Source organism: Pelodiscus sinensis, chromosome 22 (assembly GCF_052426305.1).
Source record: "Pelodiscus sinensis isolate ZL-2025 chromosome 22, ASM5242630v1, whole genome shotgun sequence".
Lineage (NCBI taxonomy): Eukaryota > Metazoa > Chordata > Testudines > Trionychidae > Pelodiscus > Pelodiscus sinensis.
Genome location: NC_143073.1, coordinates 6,480,010 through 6,497,384, shown reverse-complemented (window position 1 = coordinate 6,497,384; position 17,375 = coordinate 6,480,010). Strand labels below are relative to the sequence as shown.

Genomic DNA, 17,375 nt, shown 5'->3' with positions numbered 1-17,375 from the left:
CATGAGAGCAGTTTTCAAGTATCTAAAAGGGTGTCACAAGGAGGAGGGAGGAAAATTGTTCTCCTTGACCTCTGAGGTTAGGACAAGAAGCAAGGGGCTTAAACTGCAGCAAGGGAGGTTTAGGTTGGACATTAGGAAAAACTTCCTAACTGTCAGGGTGGTCAAACACTGGAATAAATTGCCTAGGGAGGTTGTGGGATCTCCATCACTGGAGATATTTAAGAGCAGGTTAGACAGACACCTATCAGGGATGGTGTAGACGATGCGTGGTCCTGCCGTGAGGGCAGGGGACTGGACTCGATAACCTCTCAAGGATCTTTCCAGTTCTAGTGGTCTAGGATTCTACCAGATGAGTGGATGGGGAGGCAAACTGAGGCACGGTTTTAATAAGTAGCCCTTAGCAGTCTTGCCCTGGCCAGGTACCAAGGGAAAGAAGAAAAGCCAGACATGTAACTGGTAGGAGGTTGGTGAAGCTGTGTTGATTCATGCAAGCTGAGGGGTCCATCCCATATGTAGAGGGGTCTGCTGCATGACTGTCCCAGTGCCCCCACAGGCCAGGTTCTCCCCTTTGGTTCTCTAACTGCGGCATGTTCTTGTTTTGCAGGAAGCAGGTAAGATGGTGGCTGGGCCTTTCCTAGACTTTCCCTCCTCTCGGGCTTGTTGGCATCCCCTGTTCTTCCTTGCCCTTGAGGCCCTCCTGACGGGATCCAGCTGGAGCTGCCCTTCCAGGTGCCACTGCTCCTCCCAGGACAGGTCTGTCTTCTGCAACCGCCGGCGCCTGACCACCGTGCCAGGCGGGATCCCCCCGGAGTCTGAGCTCCTGGACCTGAGCAAGAACCGGATCCGGACCTTGCACCAGGGCATGTTCTCCCGCCTGCAGCCCTTGAAGGAGCTGGACCTGAGCGAGAACATCATCTCCAACATTGAGCCCGGAGCCTTTAACAGCCTGCAGAAGCTGATGACCTTGAGGCTGAAGAGTAACCAGCTGAAAATCGTCCCGCCCGGGATCTTCACCGGCCTCCCGAACCTCACCATCCTCGACATCAGCGAGAACAAGATCGTCATCTTCCTGGACCACTCCTTCAAGGACCTGTTCAACCTGAGGAGGCTGGAGGCCGGGGACAACCACCTGGTCTTCATCTCGCCGCAAGCCTTCAGCGGGCTGCTCCGTCTGCAGCAGCTCACCCTGGAGAGGTGCAACCTCACGGGCGTACCCCAGCTGGCTCTCGCCCAGCTTCGCCACCTGGTGGAGCTCCGCTTCAAGGTGCTGAGCATCCGCGCCCTCCACAACTACGCCTTCCAGAGGCTGCGCCGGCTGAACGTGCTGGAGATCGACCGCTGGCCTTTCCTGGCGACGCTGGAGCCCCACAGCCTCTCCGGACTCAACCTGACCTCCTTGGCCATCACCAAGTGCAACCTCAGCACCATCCCGTACGAGGCCTTCCGGCACTTGGCCTATCTCCGGTTCCTGGACCTCTCCTACAACCCCATCTCGGTGATCCATGGGAAGAGGCTGAGCGACTTGTTGCGCCTTCAGGAATTCCACCTCTCCGGGGGCAGGCTGACCACCATCGCCACCAGTGCCTTCCAAGGACTCAACTACTTCCGGCTGCTCAATGTCTCTGGGAACGCCCTGAGGACCTTGGAAGAAGGGGTCTTCCACTCCGTGGGGAACCTGGAGATCCTGCGGCTGGATAGGAACCCCTTGGCCTGCGACTGCCGGCTCCTGTGGATTATCCGAAGGCGCCGGAGGCTCAGCTTCGGCGGGCAGCAGCCGGCTTGCGCAAGCCCGACGACGGTCAAAGGGAAAGTCTTCAAGGACTTCTCTGATGTCCTCCTGCCCAGTCACTTCACCTGCAGGAAGTCTAATATCCCAGACAAGACCCCGCAGTGGGTGAGTGTGCAAGAAGGGGGCAAAGCAACCCTGACCTGCAGGGGCGAAGGGGATCCCCATCCAACCATCTACTGGGTCTCGCCTCATAACATCCGCCTGGATTCCAACCACAAGGGGCACGTGAGGGTCCTGGCAGATGGGACCTTGGAGATCGACTACGCCCTCGCTCAGGACAGCGGCGCCTACCAGTGTGTTGCCAGCAACGCCGCAGGGAACGACACGTTGGTGGTGCATCTTCGAGTGGACAACCCCTCCGCCCACTTCGGCAACGACTCCTTCCTGTTCTTCAACGGTAGCAACTTCAACCGCTCCGAGACCTTCCCGCTGCCCCTCATCGACGTGGGCACGCTGGTGGGGGTCTTGGCCATGGGCTTCCTGCCGTTCCTCAGCTCCGTCTCCGTCTGCTTCGTCTTCATCTTCTTCTGGAGCAAGAGCAAAGGGAAGGTCAAGCATCACGCCACCTTTGAATTCGTCCCTCACTATTCCCATGCGTCCTGGAACAAGCCACGTGGCGGCGGCAGCAAGTTTGCCATGAAACTCATGTGAGGAAGGGGCCATTCCCTCTGGCCAGCACTTTGTAAACACAGGAAAGAAAAACAAATGCAGAGAACTTACCCAATCGGTGCCTCTTTGTGAGCTGCCGAGGCTTGTGCCGCGCTCCCCCTGGGTAGCCGTGCTCGTGGCCGTGGAGTCCTGTGGTCAGCATGAAGCGGGGGTGGTTACAATCGATCTTTTCAGCCAACAGCTCACCCGGACCTGGCCAGGTTGTGTGGGCAGGTTTGGCTAAGGCAGAAGCTCTATGGCTGTGAAGGCACGAGGTGCTGGGACCAGTCTGGGAAGCCTTTCACTTTCAGGTCACTGGTTCTAACCCACGTTGGAGAGTCAGAGCCGTCTGGGAAACGAGGGGATGTCCCCCAGGGACAGGGTCTGTTCCTCGATTAACCCCAGAGTGGAAGTGCTGTGGGGTTTACCCAGCAAGCAGTCAGGTTTGAGGTGTGTTGGCTGGGCAGTCTGACCATCCCCCGGCCGTGGAGAGAGGATGCACCCTCCAGCAGTGAGGCAGAGACGGAAGGACCTGTCGTAAGATCGTGGCTCCCTTCCCTGGAGCAGAACAGCCCATGAGACACGGGAGACACGAATTAGCTCATCACAGCGGGGCAATGTATCGGGGCATTAGTAGCTCTGCTACAAAATGATGGTGATGGACGGGGAAGGGGGAAAAGGGAAAACGTCTTTGCCAGGCCTGGAGTCATCTTTCTCCCTGAAATCACCCGGATCCTTAATGGCCAGGGGAGAGACCAAATGTTCATCTTTCCCCTCCCCCTCTCTCTGTCTGCAATGAATTATTAACGTGAGGAAAAACCAACGCGTGGTCCTGTGGCACCTTACAGACAGACAGTCTCGTGGGCTTTCCACTTCCTCAGATGAGCAGTCAGATGAGTAGAGTGGGGGGGGGGGAAGCAGCGGGGGACCCTCACAATTTAGAACAGAAAAAGAAAGGAGAGGGAGAAGGAAAAAATCCCTCTCAATGGTAGTGCCGGTGCTAAAGAGGCTGGCTGAGTGGGTTGAGAGTGTCCCATACGTAGCGTTGGATGTCAACGGGGCGTTGAATGAGGGGAAAGCAGGTTTCATAATGGGCTACCCAGTTCAGGCCTTTGTTCAAGCCACGGGAGATAGTGCGCTGTGTGCTGCTAAATGCAATCTATTGGCTCCACTGGGGTTGAAAGCCTCCTCTCCCACTTCATCCAGATGAGGGAGAGGAAGAAATCCCACCCCACACCACCATAGCAACAGCAAATCAAAGAGCTCAAAGACCCCTCGTCGCAAGACTGTGACTCAGGTAAATAGCATGAGCCTCTTGCTACAGAGGGGGAAACCGAGGCACAGAGCGGGGCGGCGTTGTATCCTTTGCTCTTTGTGCTACAACTCAGGCAGGCGCAGTTGGGGCCTCAGTAACCACATTCGGTCACTGTTCAGCCGTGGTGTCCAACCAGTTCTGAAGCAGCAGCTGCCTATAGTGCAGTGTTTCTTAAACTTTTTAGGACTGAGGAACACCAAACAATTTTTTTTTAAATGGGGAACACCAAGGATTTTTTGTTGAGTGCAAAAAAAAAGTCAGGAGGAAAAGTTATTGACCAAAAAAAAAAAAAGTTACTTGCCCTTTTAAGGGCGGCCATTTTGAATTCTGTTGTTCTCTTTGGCACACCTCCAACTGCCTCACAGCACATTGGTGTGCCACGAAACACAGTTTAAGAAACACTTCTATGGTGGCTACTGCTATAGTGAACTCGCCACATTATTCTGAAAATGTAAATAATTCTGTGAGCCCCACTCAACTGGCCAAATCGCCACATGCTAGTGGCCAGCGTGTTGGACACCACGGCTATTGAGGAATGGGCCGGGCCTTGTTATAGACTGTGTGTGGCTCTGGCTGCTTTCTGATAGCATCTGAGAACATAGAACACTGTGAGCGCCCCAGGAGGGCTTGCAAGCTGCAGTAACAACACCCAAATGGGGATACTGAGGCACAAATCGGGGACATGATTTGCCTTGTGATCACTCATAGACAAAGACCATGCAGCGTCTAGGAATCCTGACACGCACCCCTGCACTAACCACTAGACACCACTCCCCAAGACACACAACGACCAGGGAATAACGTATTCCCCCCTCCCAACTTTGCCGGGTGGCTTTCCTGTAACTCCAGACCTGGCCTCACAGACCATGGAGCCAGGGATGACTCAAAGATGCAGGAATTGAACTTTCATTCCTTTCCCCTGGGTTTGCTAGGTATCCTTCCCCAAGGTATTGGCTCCTAGGAGCTACAGAGCCGATGTCCCTGCTACCTAGTGGCTGTCCCACCTCACAGGCCTGAGCCTGTGTTCTCTGCAGGGCTGCACATGAGCTGTGAGTCAGCTATCCCTGCCTAGCCACGGAGAGAAAAACCTCCCTCCTCACAATTCAGTGGCAGCTCTCCAGGCTGTCCGCCTGGCAGAAGCCACGCTGGGCACGTTTATGGGCCGTCGGCTCATTCTAAACTGGTTTCCGCACCTTGGTACCATCAACAGGAGCTGCTCCGGCATCCAGGGACAAGGGAATTTGGGGGCACAGATGCCGTTTCTGTGGCAAGCGAGGCGGGAAGCCACGCTGGCATGTGGGCTCCCTCGAGAACTGGCATTGGCCTCACACCAAGGTTGATGAGTCAGCTAAGGGGGTCTGTTTTAGCTCCGGCACTGGGGCTCATGCTATTAGAAGCAAAGGTTTGATCCCAGTCGCCCACGACTAGCCAGGTGTTTTGCATTAGAAATGTGTGCCCTGAAGAAGGAGAAGGAACCTTTATTATTATGGATCAGAGAATCCTAGAACCAGAGAGCCAGAAGAGACCTCAGGAGGTCATCAAGTCCAGCCCTCTGCCCAAGGCAGGACCAATCCCAATTCAATCAACCCAGCCAGGGCTTTGCCAAGCAGAGATTTAAACACCTCTAGGGATGGAGGTTCCACCACTTCCCTAGGGAACTCATCCCAGTGCTTCCCCACCCTCCGAGGGAAATCGTTTTTCCTAATATCCAACCTGGACCTCTCCCACCACAACTTGAGACCATTGCTCCTTGTTCTGCCATCCGCCGCTACTGAGAACAGAGGGATGGTTTGTATTTCAATAGCCCCGCACCTCTAGAAGTCCGTACTGTACGCAGCTCCTGTCTCCTACTTGTAGCCCAGCTCTTGAGCCGAAAGCCATGGGCTTGGTCCCTCACGCTGCTCCTCGCCTCGGTGCGGCGTGTGAAACACACATGTCTCCCACCCAAGCCGTTTTTCTCAACTGCATTTTTTTCACTATTTCCTTGGAGAAGTTGGAGCCTGGCCGGGGTGCCCTGGGGAGACTGTGGCCCCTGCATTTAACACCGGCATGGCCGAGGTTTGGAGGTTCCTACTTGCATTCCAGATGTAGCCATGAAGGGAGAATTCCGTGACTTGTGTACTTGGGTGGGGAGGGGAATTATCGAATGGGGGAAATTGACGGTGTGCCAGCGCACTGCAGGCATCATGGGAGTCCTCAGACCATGATTCTCAGTTGCTCTGTTCCTGCACCAGGGACAGGGGTGAAAGGCCAGGAGCGGCACTACCGGAGCGGTGAGCTTTATGGTCCCTGCATCCTGGAGCTGTACCCTGCCCAATTCCTGCTCTCAGTTAGAGCAGCCTCAGGGCTGCACTGCCATACACTGCTTCTCTGGGAGGGGATGCAAAGTGGAGAGTAGCCGCACCCCCGAGCCCTCCGGCTACCCCTCTGATATGCTTCCTGCGCCAGGGATGGAGGCCAGTGTGCCTCACCGGACAGGTCTGCAAACAGCGCTCGTCCCCCAGCGTGGGACTCTCCAGCTGGATTCTCTCTCTACACCGAGCCCAAATCTACCAGCCTTGAACAGGGGGTCAGGTGTTTGGAGACCAAATGTGTCATCATGACAACCCTTCTGGGCCCTCTTTCAGGAGCTCCAGGCTCATCCAAGGCATTAACCCTGCCCACATGAGAGGGGAAACTGAGGCACAGAGCAGCATAGGGACTGGCTTCCAAGTTACATTGTATGTCATTCAAAACCAGGGCTAGAGAGCAGGATGCCTGAGTCCCAGGCCCTGCCCTCTTCCAGGGCTGGGAATTGAACCCAGGAGTCCTGCCTTTGCTCCTTCCCGCCCACTCTCACCCACAATATACTGTACCAGCATAGAAACAGACCAAGAACAACCCATGCTGATTCCCAAGGGCCTGCATTGTTCCTAGCATTTCCCTGGGGCAGGCATGTCGAAGGAAACCCACAGCAAGGAGAGCAGGATACGCACACCCAACCTGGAGGTCACTGCAAGGTGCAGGCAGTGACCCCCCCCCCCTCTTTTGGATCCTGCTGCAGCCCAGCTGGCCCAGCCCTCCCACCCCCATCTGCTACCCTGGTGCGGGCTGGTCCATGGCGTGGCTGTGGGGGGGGCCTCCGGGAGCCTGGACTTTCTCCATCATTCTCCACCAGGATCAGTCTGTGCCTTTGCCCAGATCAGGCCCCTGCTCTGAAGCCCATTGCAAACCAGGGGAGGTTGGCCGGGCCCCAAAGTCACACAGCGAGGCTCACCCGAACCTCAGCTGCTCCCCCCGGGCTGAGACCAGCAGCCCTTAGTGCAGGTGGGTGGCTGCTCAGGCTTAGTTTTTGAGAGCCTGCCTGTCGATGGGGGTGATTGACCTGCCCCCTACCAGCCTGGTCTGTTTTCATTGCAGCTCGCAACATCTCACCACATCCTCTTGGGATGGAGCGGCCAGCGGCTCTCCTGGAGGACTTTCCAGTTGGGACCGTCCCAGACTTCCAAAGCCTATTGGGCACATATGACATTCCACCCTCCAGCCAGGACCAAGACTAGCTCATTACCCATCAGGCATCGATGGGGAAACTGAGGCACACAGTGGCTGGGCCATACTTGACCCCATACAGCAGGTCAGTGGCAGTGCTGGCACTAGACCCCAGCTCCTCAGACTCCCTGTCCAGTAGCTGACCCAGAAGGCCACCGAAGGCTGCTCCTCACCAATTGTTAGGTATGAGCTGCACGCTCCAATAATATGTATTGCGAGCCAGGCATTCTCTGCTCTAGCATCCTTGCCTACAGCTGTGGTACAGATTCCCCCACGCGCCCCCGGTGGAGCATGGGGAGGGAGGGGCTTTTGTTGGCTCTCGCAGTGTCTTACTTGTGTACCAAATCGAAGTCAAAAAATCCCTGGGTCGGGAGAATACTGCAATTGCTGCCACAGGAGAGGGCTGCAAAGGCTGCCCTTCTAAAGCACCGGAGAGCTCAGGCTCTCCAAGCACTTATAAGTGTAACGTCTCACACGGCAACCTGGGGCAGCTCACATTTCACAGCTGGGGAAACTGAGGCACGGAGCAGGGACGCCGGTTGTCCATGTTTAGGCCGCAAGAGCTGGGAAGAGAAGCCAGGATTCCTAGCGCCCGGTCTTGCACTGGTCCACTGCTCTAACCACTGAATCCCACTGTCGCCCCACAGCCAGGAATGGAACCCTGCTGTTCCAAGCATCCTCCACCTATGGAATCGGACTCCCCGGCCGCTCAAACCCAAATACCCTGGCCCCGCCTCCTTTGTGCCCCTTCTCTGAGGCCCCGCCCCTGCTCACTCCATCCTTCCTCCCTCCCTCACTTTCACCAGGCTGGGGCAGCGGGTTGGGGCGCAGGCTCTGATCTTGAATTAAGGGATTTGGAGAGCGAGAGGGGCTCTGAGCTGCTCTTGGGGCAGGCCGTTGGGATGCTGGAGGGGGCTCTAGGTGCCAGCTCTGGGAGGGTGTTTGGATGCAGGGTGCTCAGGACTAGGGCAAGGGCTTGGGGTGCAGGAGGGGGTTCACGACTGGGGCAGGGTTTCAGGTTGTAGGCTCTGACCAGGCACTGCTCACCTCCGGTGGCTCCTGGGTGGTGGTGCAGTGGGGCTGAGGCAGGCTCATCCCTGACCTGGCCCTGCACCACTCCCCAAAGCAGCCAGCAAGCTCCCTCCATCCCAAGCCCTGTTGTGCCCCCCCTCTGCTCTGCGGTGATAGGATATAGCGTGGGAGAGGGGGGCACCTTGACATCAGCACCCTCCTCTCCCACCCCTGCCCAGAAAGTAGGAGGCTCACGGGGATGGAGAAGGCAGCTCCAAGCCAAAGGGCAGGAGACGCGCAGCAGTAGGGGGTTGGGCAGCTGAAGTGCCCGGCACTTAGCCTCTTGGCCAAACCAGTCAGGATCACCTGTCGGAGGCTCCAAGATCTACCAATAGATCCCCATCTACCGGTTGGTAACCACTGCCCCAGACACTATTCTCTTTGAAAAGGGCTAAGAGATGAGAGGCACAAAGGGGGAAGAAGACATTTCCCCACAGCTGGGAAGCAGGTGCCGGAGCCCTAGGTGAGACTGCCCCCTACAGCAGAAGAGGCAGGACAGGTACTAGAGCAGACACCTCAGTCATAGGGCCGGGGACACACCTGAACCAGGTAGCCAGTGAACATGACGGACTCTGTTTGCAGGGATTAGATTTTACCTTGCAGGTGCGACGGCCTGGCACCATGGCAATTCTGCAGCCCCGCCGCCCACACCGCCAGCTAGCGAGGCAATCGCTATTTTTAAAGCACCCACGTAGCGAAAGAGAGAATGAGCGTGTGGATGTTGGAGCTGAAATCTAGCATGCTGAAGAGGACTGTACTTGGAAGAATTTCCTGTAGAGCCACAGGCCTTATTCACATTCTTGGTTTAAAAAACAAACAAACCCACCACCAGAAATACTGTTAATGATTATACTTACAGCTTTTCATCAGGCGATTGCAAAGTGCCTTCCAAAGCAGGTCAGTGGTATTATTTCCCTTTTACCTCTGGGGAAACTGAGGCACAGGGCAGTGACATGCCCGGGTCACTAGCAGCCTGGGGAATAGAACTCTTGTCTCCAAGTCCCACTCCAGTGTGCAAGATCAGCAGGTTTCAAGCTTTCCTGCTTGTGACCCTGTTGAAGAAAATGGTTGACCCAGAGTTTGACTGGAGTGTGGGCTCCTGGGTGGGGCTATGTCTACACTCGCAGCTCCTTGTGTGAGAAATATGCAAATGAAGCTAAGCGTGGAATATCGCCGAGCCTCATTTGCATACCGAATGAGCCACCATTTTTGCAGAAGAGGCTCTGGCGCCGGACGGAGCTGTCTACCCTGCCCCTTCTTGCGCAAGGAAACCCCTCTTGCGCGATGCTGTTATTCCTGACAATAATTGGCGTAACAGCACTGCGCAAGAGGGTTTTCTTGCACAAGAAGGGGCAGTGTAGACAGCTCCTTCTGGCACCAGAACCTCTTCTGCAAAAATGGCAGCTCATTAGGTATGCCAATGAGACTCGGCGATATTCCACGCTTAGCCTCGTTTGCATATTTCTCCCGCAGGAAGCCGCGAGGGTAGACATAGCCCTTGAAACCAGGAGCCCAGAGTGCCAGGTGCTGTACAAACAGCCCAGATGAGACCGTCTCCTGCCTCAAAGAGCTTGCAGTCTACATAAGGCAGAAGACAACAGCTGGATAAAGCCAGACAAGGGAACGCATGCCCTTTACGGTTTATTGTGGTAGGCGTCAGCTGGTGGACATCAGCAAAACTCACCAGCATCTACACCCTCACTGAGACCCCAGCCTTCTCGAGCTCGGCCTATTCACACAAGCTAAGCTTTTTCAGCCCAGTCTGAGGGCTTGGCTTTCTTCTAATGGCAAAGGCACATCCAGCAAGTCCCCGTAGCTTTGAGAAGCAGGGCCGTGACGTATTTCCACGACAGCCACAGACTGGGAAAGCCAGCTTTAACACCGACGTCTTTATTTAGGCTTAATTAGCGCATCGAGCATGCTTTGAAGAGTGCCTTGCGTTCTGTGTGTTATTCTCTGCACCATAAGCTCGCATGCAATGGGGAAATGTTTTACTTTTTCTGCGTCTCAGCTCAGCACAATTTGCGCTATCAAGCCAAGTGTCAGTTCTTCTCTCCACTCCTACTTCCCCACCGTGGCCAAGAACAGTTGCTACTCAGTACAGGCTGGGGTGCCTGGGTTCTCATTCCAAGACTGCCACTTGATTGTTCGGTGACCTTGGGCAACTCATCAGGCCTCAGTTTCCCTGGCTGAACAACAGGAAGGGAGGTAGGTAGGTCTCCTCTATGCAGGTAGGAGCAGTGGTCCCTGTGAGCTGTATGCTTGTGTAACTGGTCAGGAAAGATTCAAATGCCACTCCGCTGATTCGCAGAGCACCCACAGCTAGTGTGTTTGTTCCTGCTGGTGGTGCACATTCACACATGGCTTGGTGCACATAAAAATGTATTCTGCACATCAATGGAAAAAATCCACACATGGATGGAAAAGATTAGAAGGAACATGGGCTGTGAAGCCTCATTACTGTTAGCAAAATGGTTGGGGGCTGGACGGGTTTTAGGATTTGCTCGTCTTTATTCTCCCTGGTCATGTTTTGTGCCAATGTTACAGACAGGAGAAATTAAAAGAGGAAGCTGCTTCTTGATACCTACTCTAAATCCAAGAGACCTGCTGCAACTTTGAACTTGCAGAGTGGGAGAGATTCCAGGGCCCCTGTTTAATTGAGTGACACTGCAAAACAGAGAGTTAGCATAACTGCAGAGTGCACAGGCTGTGGGAAGAGGGAGCCCGTGTTCCCTGGCTGCTGGGAATAAAACGTAAATAACGGAGAGAGGCTGGGCTTAGAGAAGAAATCAGCACCAGAGGGAGATTCAGCCCCGTGGAGGACACACAGGCTGTCAGCCGAAGTGATGCAGCTACCCAGCGTTTTCATACTGAAAAATTCCCAAGCCAAGCGCTGGTTCCCTGGAAATCAAAGGCTTTGCAAGGCCGGGTTTGGATCATTTTTTCCATTAGGGGAACTAAAGGGCAGGGAGAGGAATGGGCTGGCTTCAGGTCACCCAGCAAATCGGTGCTGGGACTGGGAAAAGAACTCCGGGCTCCCATTCTTTCCCCCTTGTACTAAACATGGACCCCACCTCCCCAAAGTCCTGGATCCAAGCCCCTCCCCATCCACTAGACTCAGCTCCCTTCCCAGAGCTGGGAGAAGCACCTAGGGCTCCTGCTTCCACATCCCCATGTTCTAACCACTAGACCCAGCTGCCCTCCCAAAGCCGGGAGGAAAACCCAGGACTCCTGGTTCTGCATCCCCAGAAGGGCTGACACAGCCTGTGATCCTGCCCTGCCTTCCATAATGAAGAACAAAACAAGGGGAGGGGGGCTGCCATCAATTTACAATGGGGGATAAAGCCTTGAAGAGCTCCATCTCCCATCCCACCCCCCTACAAACACACCCAGCAGCTCCAAGCTCCTCTCAACATCCAGGGCAGGGCGGGGCCCTGGGCTGGGTCAGCTTCTTGTCTAGGGTGGGGAATAATAGAGCTCTGCTGGGTGCCATGGGCCTCGACCCAGCACACCTGTGGTGCTTGTCCTAACCTGGAGATGGGGTGGGTCTTAGAAGGGAGGAGGGGGCCTCAGTTTGGGGGTGGAGCCCCAGAGAAGAGGGAAGCCCAGGGAAGAAGTGTTTTCTGCTTGAAAGTCTTGGCTGTCCAAACCCGTGGCAGCCCTGGGGCAGGAGGTATAAGGGGTGGCCTGACAGTAAGGTGGTGGGGCACATAGCAGCATGGCCTAGGGGATAGGGTGCTCACCTAGGGAGAACAGGGTTGTGGGTTTCAATTCCTGGGTAGGCCAAAAGCTAGGTGGCCCTGCAACAGGAGGTATAAGGGGTGGCCTGATGGTAAGAGGGTGGGGTCCTGCCTTCCCAAAGGCCTGGGGCTCTGTCTTGGTTTGCTGGGGAAGCCTCTGATACTTCCTTGTTGGATTATGGGCAAGGGGGGAAAATGCCCAGGGCAGCAGGGCCAGACTTTACGAGGAGCTGGGCTCACCCTCCCCTCATGGGAGGCTGGAGGTATTTAAACCATCTCAGGCCCCTGGCTGGGGCAGTTTCTAAATTTCCCCTTTGCTCCAGGTGACTAACACTTCAAAAAATGGTGGAGAATGGCTGCCGGGCTCCACCCCAGAAACAGCTGCATTTCAGCACAGGTGACGTCTTCTTCATATATGGCCTCAAACACCTTCAGTCCCCCCGCCCCCCTACTGTGTCTAAGGGGTGAGGAACAAGTCTGACAGGAGATGGGGAGGGGAGAGCTTATTCAATGCAATGCTACTGAAAATGCAGGAGTCAGGCTACGAAAACATCCAAACGGTCCCTTCCAACACAACCCAGCCGGAGGGGCCGGAGACGTTGTCTGAACAGGTGCAGAGAATGGCGATGAAAATGCTCAGGGGATGGAACCGCCTTTGCACAAAGGGAGGTTGAAAAGACTGAGGCGACTAAGGGGGGGGTACGATTGGGGTCTGAGGCAGCGGGTTTCAAACTTTTTCCTCATGACTCTGTTGAAGAAAATTGTTGATGCCGCAGCCCAGCAGAATGGGACTGGAGTGCAGGCTCCAGGGTGGGGCTGAGGATGGGAGCTTTGGGGCGTAGGAGGGGGCTCTGGCTTTGCGGGGGCAGGGCTGGGACAGGAGGGGCTTCCCTTGAGCAGCTCCCGGTCAGTGGTGCAGCAGGGGGGCTAAGGCAGCTTCCTGCCTCTCCTGGCACCGCAGACCATGCTGCCCCCAGGAGCAGACGGCAGCAGGTTCCCAGCCAATGGGAGTGCAGAGCTAGTGCTCGGGGCAAGGGCAGTGGGCAGAGCCCTGTGTGCTCCTCCCTCCCCCGACCTGAGCCGGGCCTGCTGCCAGCCACTTCTGGGGTGCAGCACAGTCTGCGGTGCCAGGACAGGCAGGGAGCTGCTTTATCCCCCCCCCCCCGCACTGCTCACCTGATCCCCCTGTAGCCACAAGACCCAGCACCTGACATCTCCCCCCCAGTGCTGGGTCGGGACCCCTGATTTGAAAACCCCTGGTCTAATGCACCTAATGAAATAGGGGGCGGAGGAGAAGATGGGAGCTAATGTCCTGCTCTGAGACTGTGCCGAGACCCTGGATCCAAGCTCAGAGGGCCCCTCCCTCCACCCCCAGGGCAAGCAGGGTATGTGACATTCACACCCATACACCCCTTCAGCAGCCCAGGGTTTGCCGCCAATGCCAGGTCTGTCTCCAGTGGATGTGGAAAGGCCCATGGAGTAACCGGTTTTCAATCCACGGGCAACCCTGGTCGGGTTCGTTCAAGCCCGGGACCCTGACTGGGTCTGCACGGGATTGTCTGTCTCCAGGGCTCTGTCTGGGCTGCCTGGAAATGTCTCGAGCAACGTGGCCAATGGGAGTGCGGAGCTAGTGCTCAGGGCAGGGGCCGTGCGCTCTCCCCCCCATCCCTCCAAGGAGCTGGGCCTGCTGCCGGCCACTTCTGGGGCGCAGCGCAGTCTGTGGAGCCAGGACAGGCAGGGAGCTGCCATAGCCCCCCCGCCCACTGCCCACCTGATTCCCCTGCAGCAACGAGATCCAGCGCCTGACATTCCACGGCCTAGCACGGGTTCGCCACCCCTAGTTTGAAAACCACTGCTGTATAGAATCATGAGTTGCAAGAAGCAATTTACCCCTCCACATAACACAAGAGCCAGGGGTCACCCAATGAAAGTAATAGCCAGTAGAGTTAAAATAAACATAAAACAAGCCCAACCCAATTCTTCACAGTCAACCTGTGGAACTCACTGCCAGGTGATATTGCAAAGGCCAAAAGTATAACACGGTTCAAAAAAGAAAAGTCTCTGGAAGACAGGTCCATCAATGGCTATTAGTCAAGTTGGTCGGGGACACTACCCCATCTACTGCCAGAACCTAGGACCAGAACAGAGGATAGATCACTCAAAAGTCCCCTGTTCCTGTTTATTCCTTCCAAAGCACATGGCCACTGTCAGAAGACAGAATAGGGGGCTAGATGGGTCGTTGGTCTGACCCTGTATGTTCTTATCCTCATCTTGGGAGTCTAGAGCTCACTGGGGCATTCAGGATGTTTTGCTCAACGCTCCATGCGAGTTTTCACAAGGCCCTGCAGGACTAGCCCTTTGCGGAAGAGCGAAGATAGGAAGTGCCACTCTGCAGCCTTTGCAAAGCTGCTCTGACCCAAAATGAAACACAACCGGCAACAGCTGACTGCTCCCGTCTGTGGACAGGTTGGATGATGGCAGCTCCTAGCTCAGGAGTGGGCAATAAAACGTCCGCAGTTCAGCAGGATTCAGTCCCCAGCAGGCTACCGCTACTATATATTCCCTGCACCTCCACAGGAACAGGCATTTGCAGCTCCCATTGGCCGCGGATCGCTACTCCCGGCCAATGGGAGCTGTGGGAAGTGGCACTGACCAGGACACTGATTCCCGCAGCTCCCATTGGCCGGCAATGGCAATCTGCGGCCAATGGGAGCTGCAATCATCTGTACCTGTGGAGGCGTAGGTAAACAGAGTGGTGGTGGCCCTCTAGGGGCTAACCCTGTGAACAGCTGCTCTTCTATTGCCCACCCCAGTCCTATGTTCGAGCCCCAACATGGACACTGTCTCCCACAATTAACATCTTCAGCTGATTTTGGTGTCCAATCCGAGACACCTAGGGCCTGCAGTGGTGCACAGGTGACCCATAAATCCAGCTGATGGCCAGGAGAGCTGGAGGTCAGCCACACTTCTGGACACCAGGCCCTGAGAATCTCCCAGGATCCCTGGGAAACAGAGGCATCCAAAGCCGTTCGGAGGTTTTGCATTTGGCTTCTTTGTGCCACCAGGAAGGAGAGAACTAGGGTGCGAGTGAAGGTCAAAGGCCTGGTTTTAAATTCGGGTTTGCGGACACCGTTGGGATCTTAGAGGAACCGACCCAATTTGACTTGCCAACCAGGTCGTCAGCCCGCTAAGTCACAGCAGCTGAGCTCATGTTTGGTCCTGGCCCCAGAGCAGGAGGCTGGGTCGTGGCCTCTGGGAAAAGCAGCCGTCCCGCCGCAAGAGGAGTGCTTGTAACGCCCCCGGGTCCCATTGTGCATATGCCCAGATTTTCAATGGCTTTAATGCTGCTTTTCCTGCGCCCAGGGGTAAGGCAAATCCAGTGTTACCCCCCCCCCCCCCCACACTGCTGGGTGGAGCATTACCAGCCAGGGCTGAACCTGAGATTTCTGGATCTAGACCAGAGGTGGGGAGGGGATGCAGCTTTAGGCTTGCCTGGATCTGGCCCATGAGGCTCAGGGCACCCTTCTGACATTGGGGAATCTGCGCTGGTACTCCAGTCCCCCTGCTGTCCCCCCGTGGGGCTGGAGCACCCAAAATCTACTATGCTGGGGCCCCCAGGCTCTGGTGTGTGAGGGGAATATGAGGAGTGCCTTTCTCCTTCTCATTCGGGTCCACACGAAGGGCCTTTTTTTTCCACCTCTCACTTGCGTGCAGCCCCCGACTGATTTTTCTGTGGGTCAATGGCCCCTGACTCAAAAAAGTTCCCCCGACCCCGATCTAGACACATGCGCTTTGGCTGCCTGTTGGGCTTGTTCACCATAGCAACTCGTCCACCCCAGTTTTGGGCCCAGGTGCCCTTTGAGAGCACAGAGCCCTGCACCGCATGGGTGCAGCTAAGATTGGCTTTGCCTTGAAGCCCCCACTGCAGAAGCTAATCTCAGCTCCAAAGAGAGCCCTGCACAGGGGAGAGTCTTGGAGGCCAATTTCAGCCTCATGGATGGCCCACTTGAGGGGCCCTAGTCTAGCCAAGAACCAGGCCCCTTCTGTGGAGCACAGGATCCCTCACCATGGCAACGGTTCCTTTGGCAGAGGCCTTTTAACTAGGGGAACTAAAAACCCTCCTCAGTTTTACGCCTCACCCCCTGTCCGGGTTAGCGCCAGTGTCCGAGTTCACGAGCTCCAGACAGCATCACGGACTCCGCGGCCCTCCTGGAGCCTGGCGGAAGAGATACGCAGGGGAATGACCATCTGGCCTCAAGTGAACCTGCTAAAGCAACTTGAAAAACAACACGGGTCCTGTAGCCCTGGGGGAACGTCTACACAGCGGCGCTATTTCGGGATTAATGTCCGTTAACCCTCAATAGCATTCTGCGCATCTTAACATCACACTCGTTATTTCAAAATACATTTGAAATAACGGGCTTCTTATTCCGGCTTCCTCGTTGCACAAGGATTAAGGAAGACACCGGAATAGCGATTTATTTCAAAAGTAGTGCTGTGTAGACAGCGCCACATTTCAAAATAAGCTATTTCGAAATAAGCGACACAATTTATGTCGCTTATTTTGAGGAGCGTGCTAGTGTGTAGATGTACCCTTAGGGTGTGTCTACCCAGCAGGTCTTAACTCAAAATAAGCCACTCAAATTGTGCTACATCTTTTGCGTAGCTTATTTCAAAATTGGGAGGGTCTATACAGCATTTATTTCAAAATAGAGCACTCTTCCTCCAACTTCTCTTAGTCCTCAATGAGGGTTACGGGAGTTGGAGTAAGAAGTCCGCCAGCTTGACAGTATTTTGACATTATTTCAAAATAAATGCCTGATTTATAGAAATAGAAATGTAGCCGTGTTAGTCTGGTGTAGCTGAAGCAAAATGCAGGACTATGTAGCGCTTTAAAGACTAACAAGATGGTTTATTAGATGATGACTAAGGGTGTGTCTACATAGCACCCTAAATTAGAAATAAGAATCTATTTCGAAATAGGCTATTTTGAAATTTGGCATGTCTACACAGCGCCAAATTTTGAAATAGCACCCTATTTTGAGCCATTCCTTATCCCTCGTGCCACGAGGTTTACCAGGATGGTGAAATAGCGTGCCCGTTATTTCGAAAAATATTTCAAAAATACGGGGCGGCTTCCGCAGACGTGGGGTAGCTCTTTCGGTATCCTGAAATAGCCGTGAAGTGTAGATGTACCCTAACTTATTTCCAAGCAATGCTCGTTTTTTCGAAATTGTGTTGCTGTGTAGACCAACCCGTGTCAGAGACACACCCCAAAATAGGT

General features: G+C 55.0%; 1 protein-coding gene across 1 annotated transcript; it reads left to right on the top strand.

Annotated features, from left to right (window-relative positions):
- Positions 1-611: 611 nt before the first annotated feature.
- On the top strand, positions 612-3,239 carry LINGO4 (leucine rich repeat and Ig domain containing 4). Its single transcript, XM_075907461.2, has one exon. The coding sequence runs from the start codon at positions 617-619 to the stop codon at positions 2,438-2,440; it is 1,824 nt and encodes a 607-aa protein (XP_075763576.2). The 5' UTR covers positions 612-616; the 3' UTR covers positions 2,441-3,239.
- The last annotated feature ends 14,136 nt before the right edge of the window (positions 3,240-17,375 follow it).

What these genes read in the sequence shown, in the direction of transcription:
- LINGO4 (XM_075907461.2), top strand. Translation starts at nt 617, where the DNA reads ATGGTGGCTGGGCCTTTCCTAGACTTTCCCTCCTCTCGGGCTTGTTGG.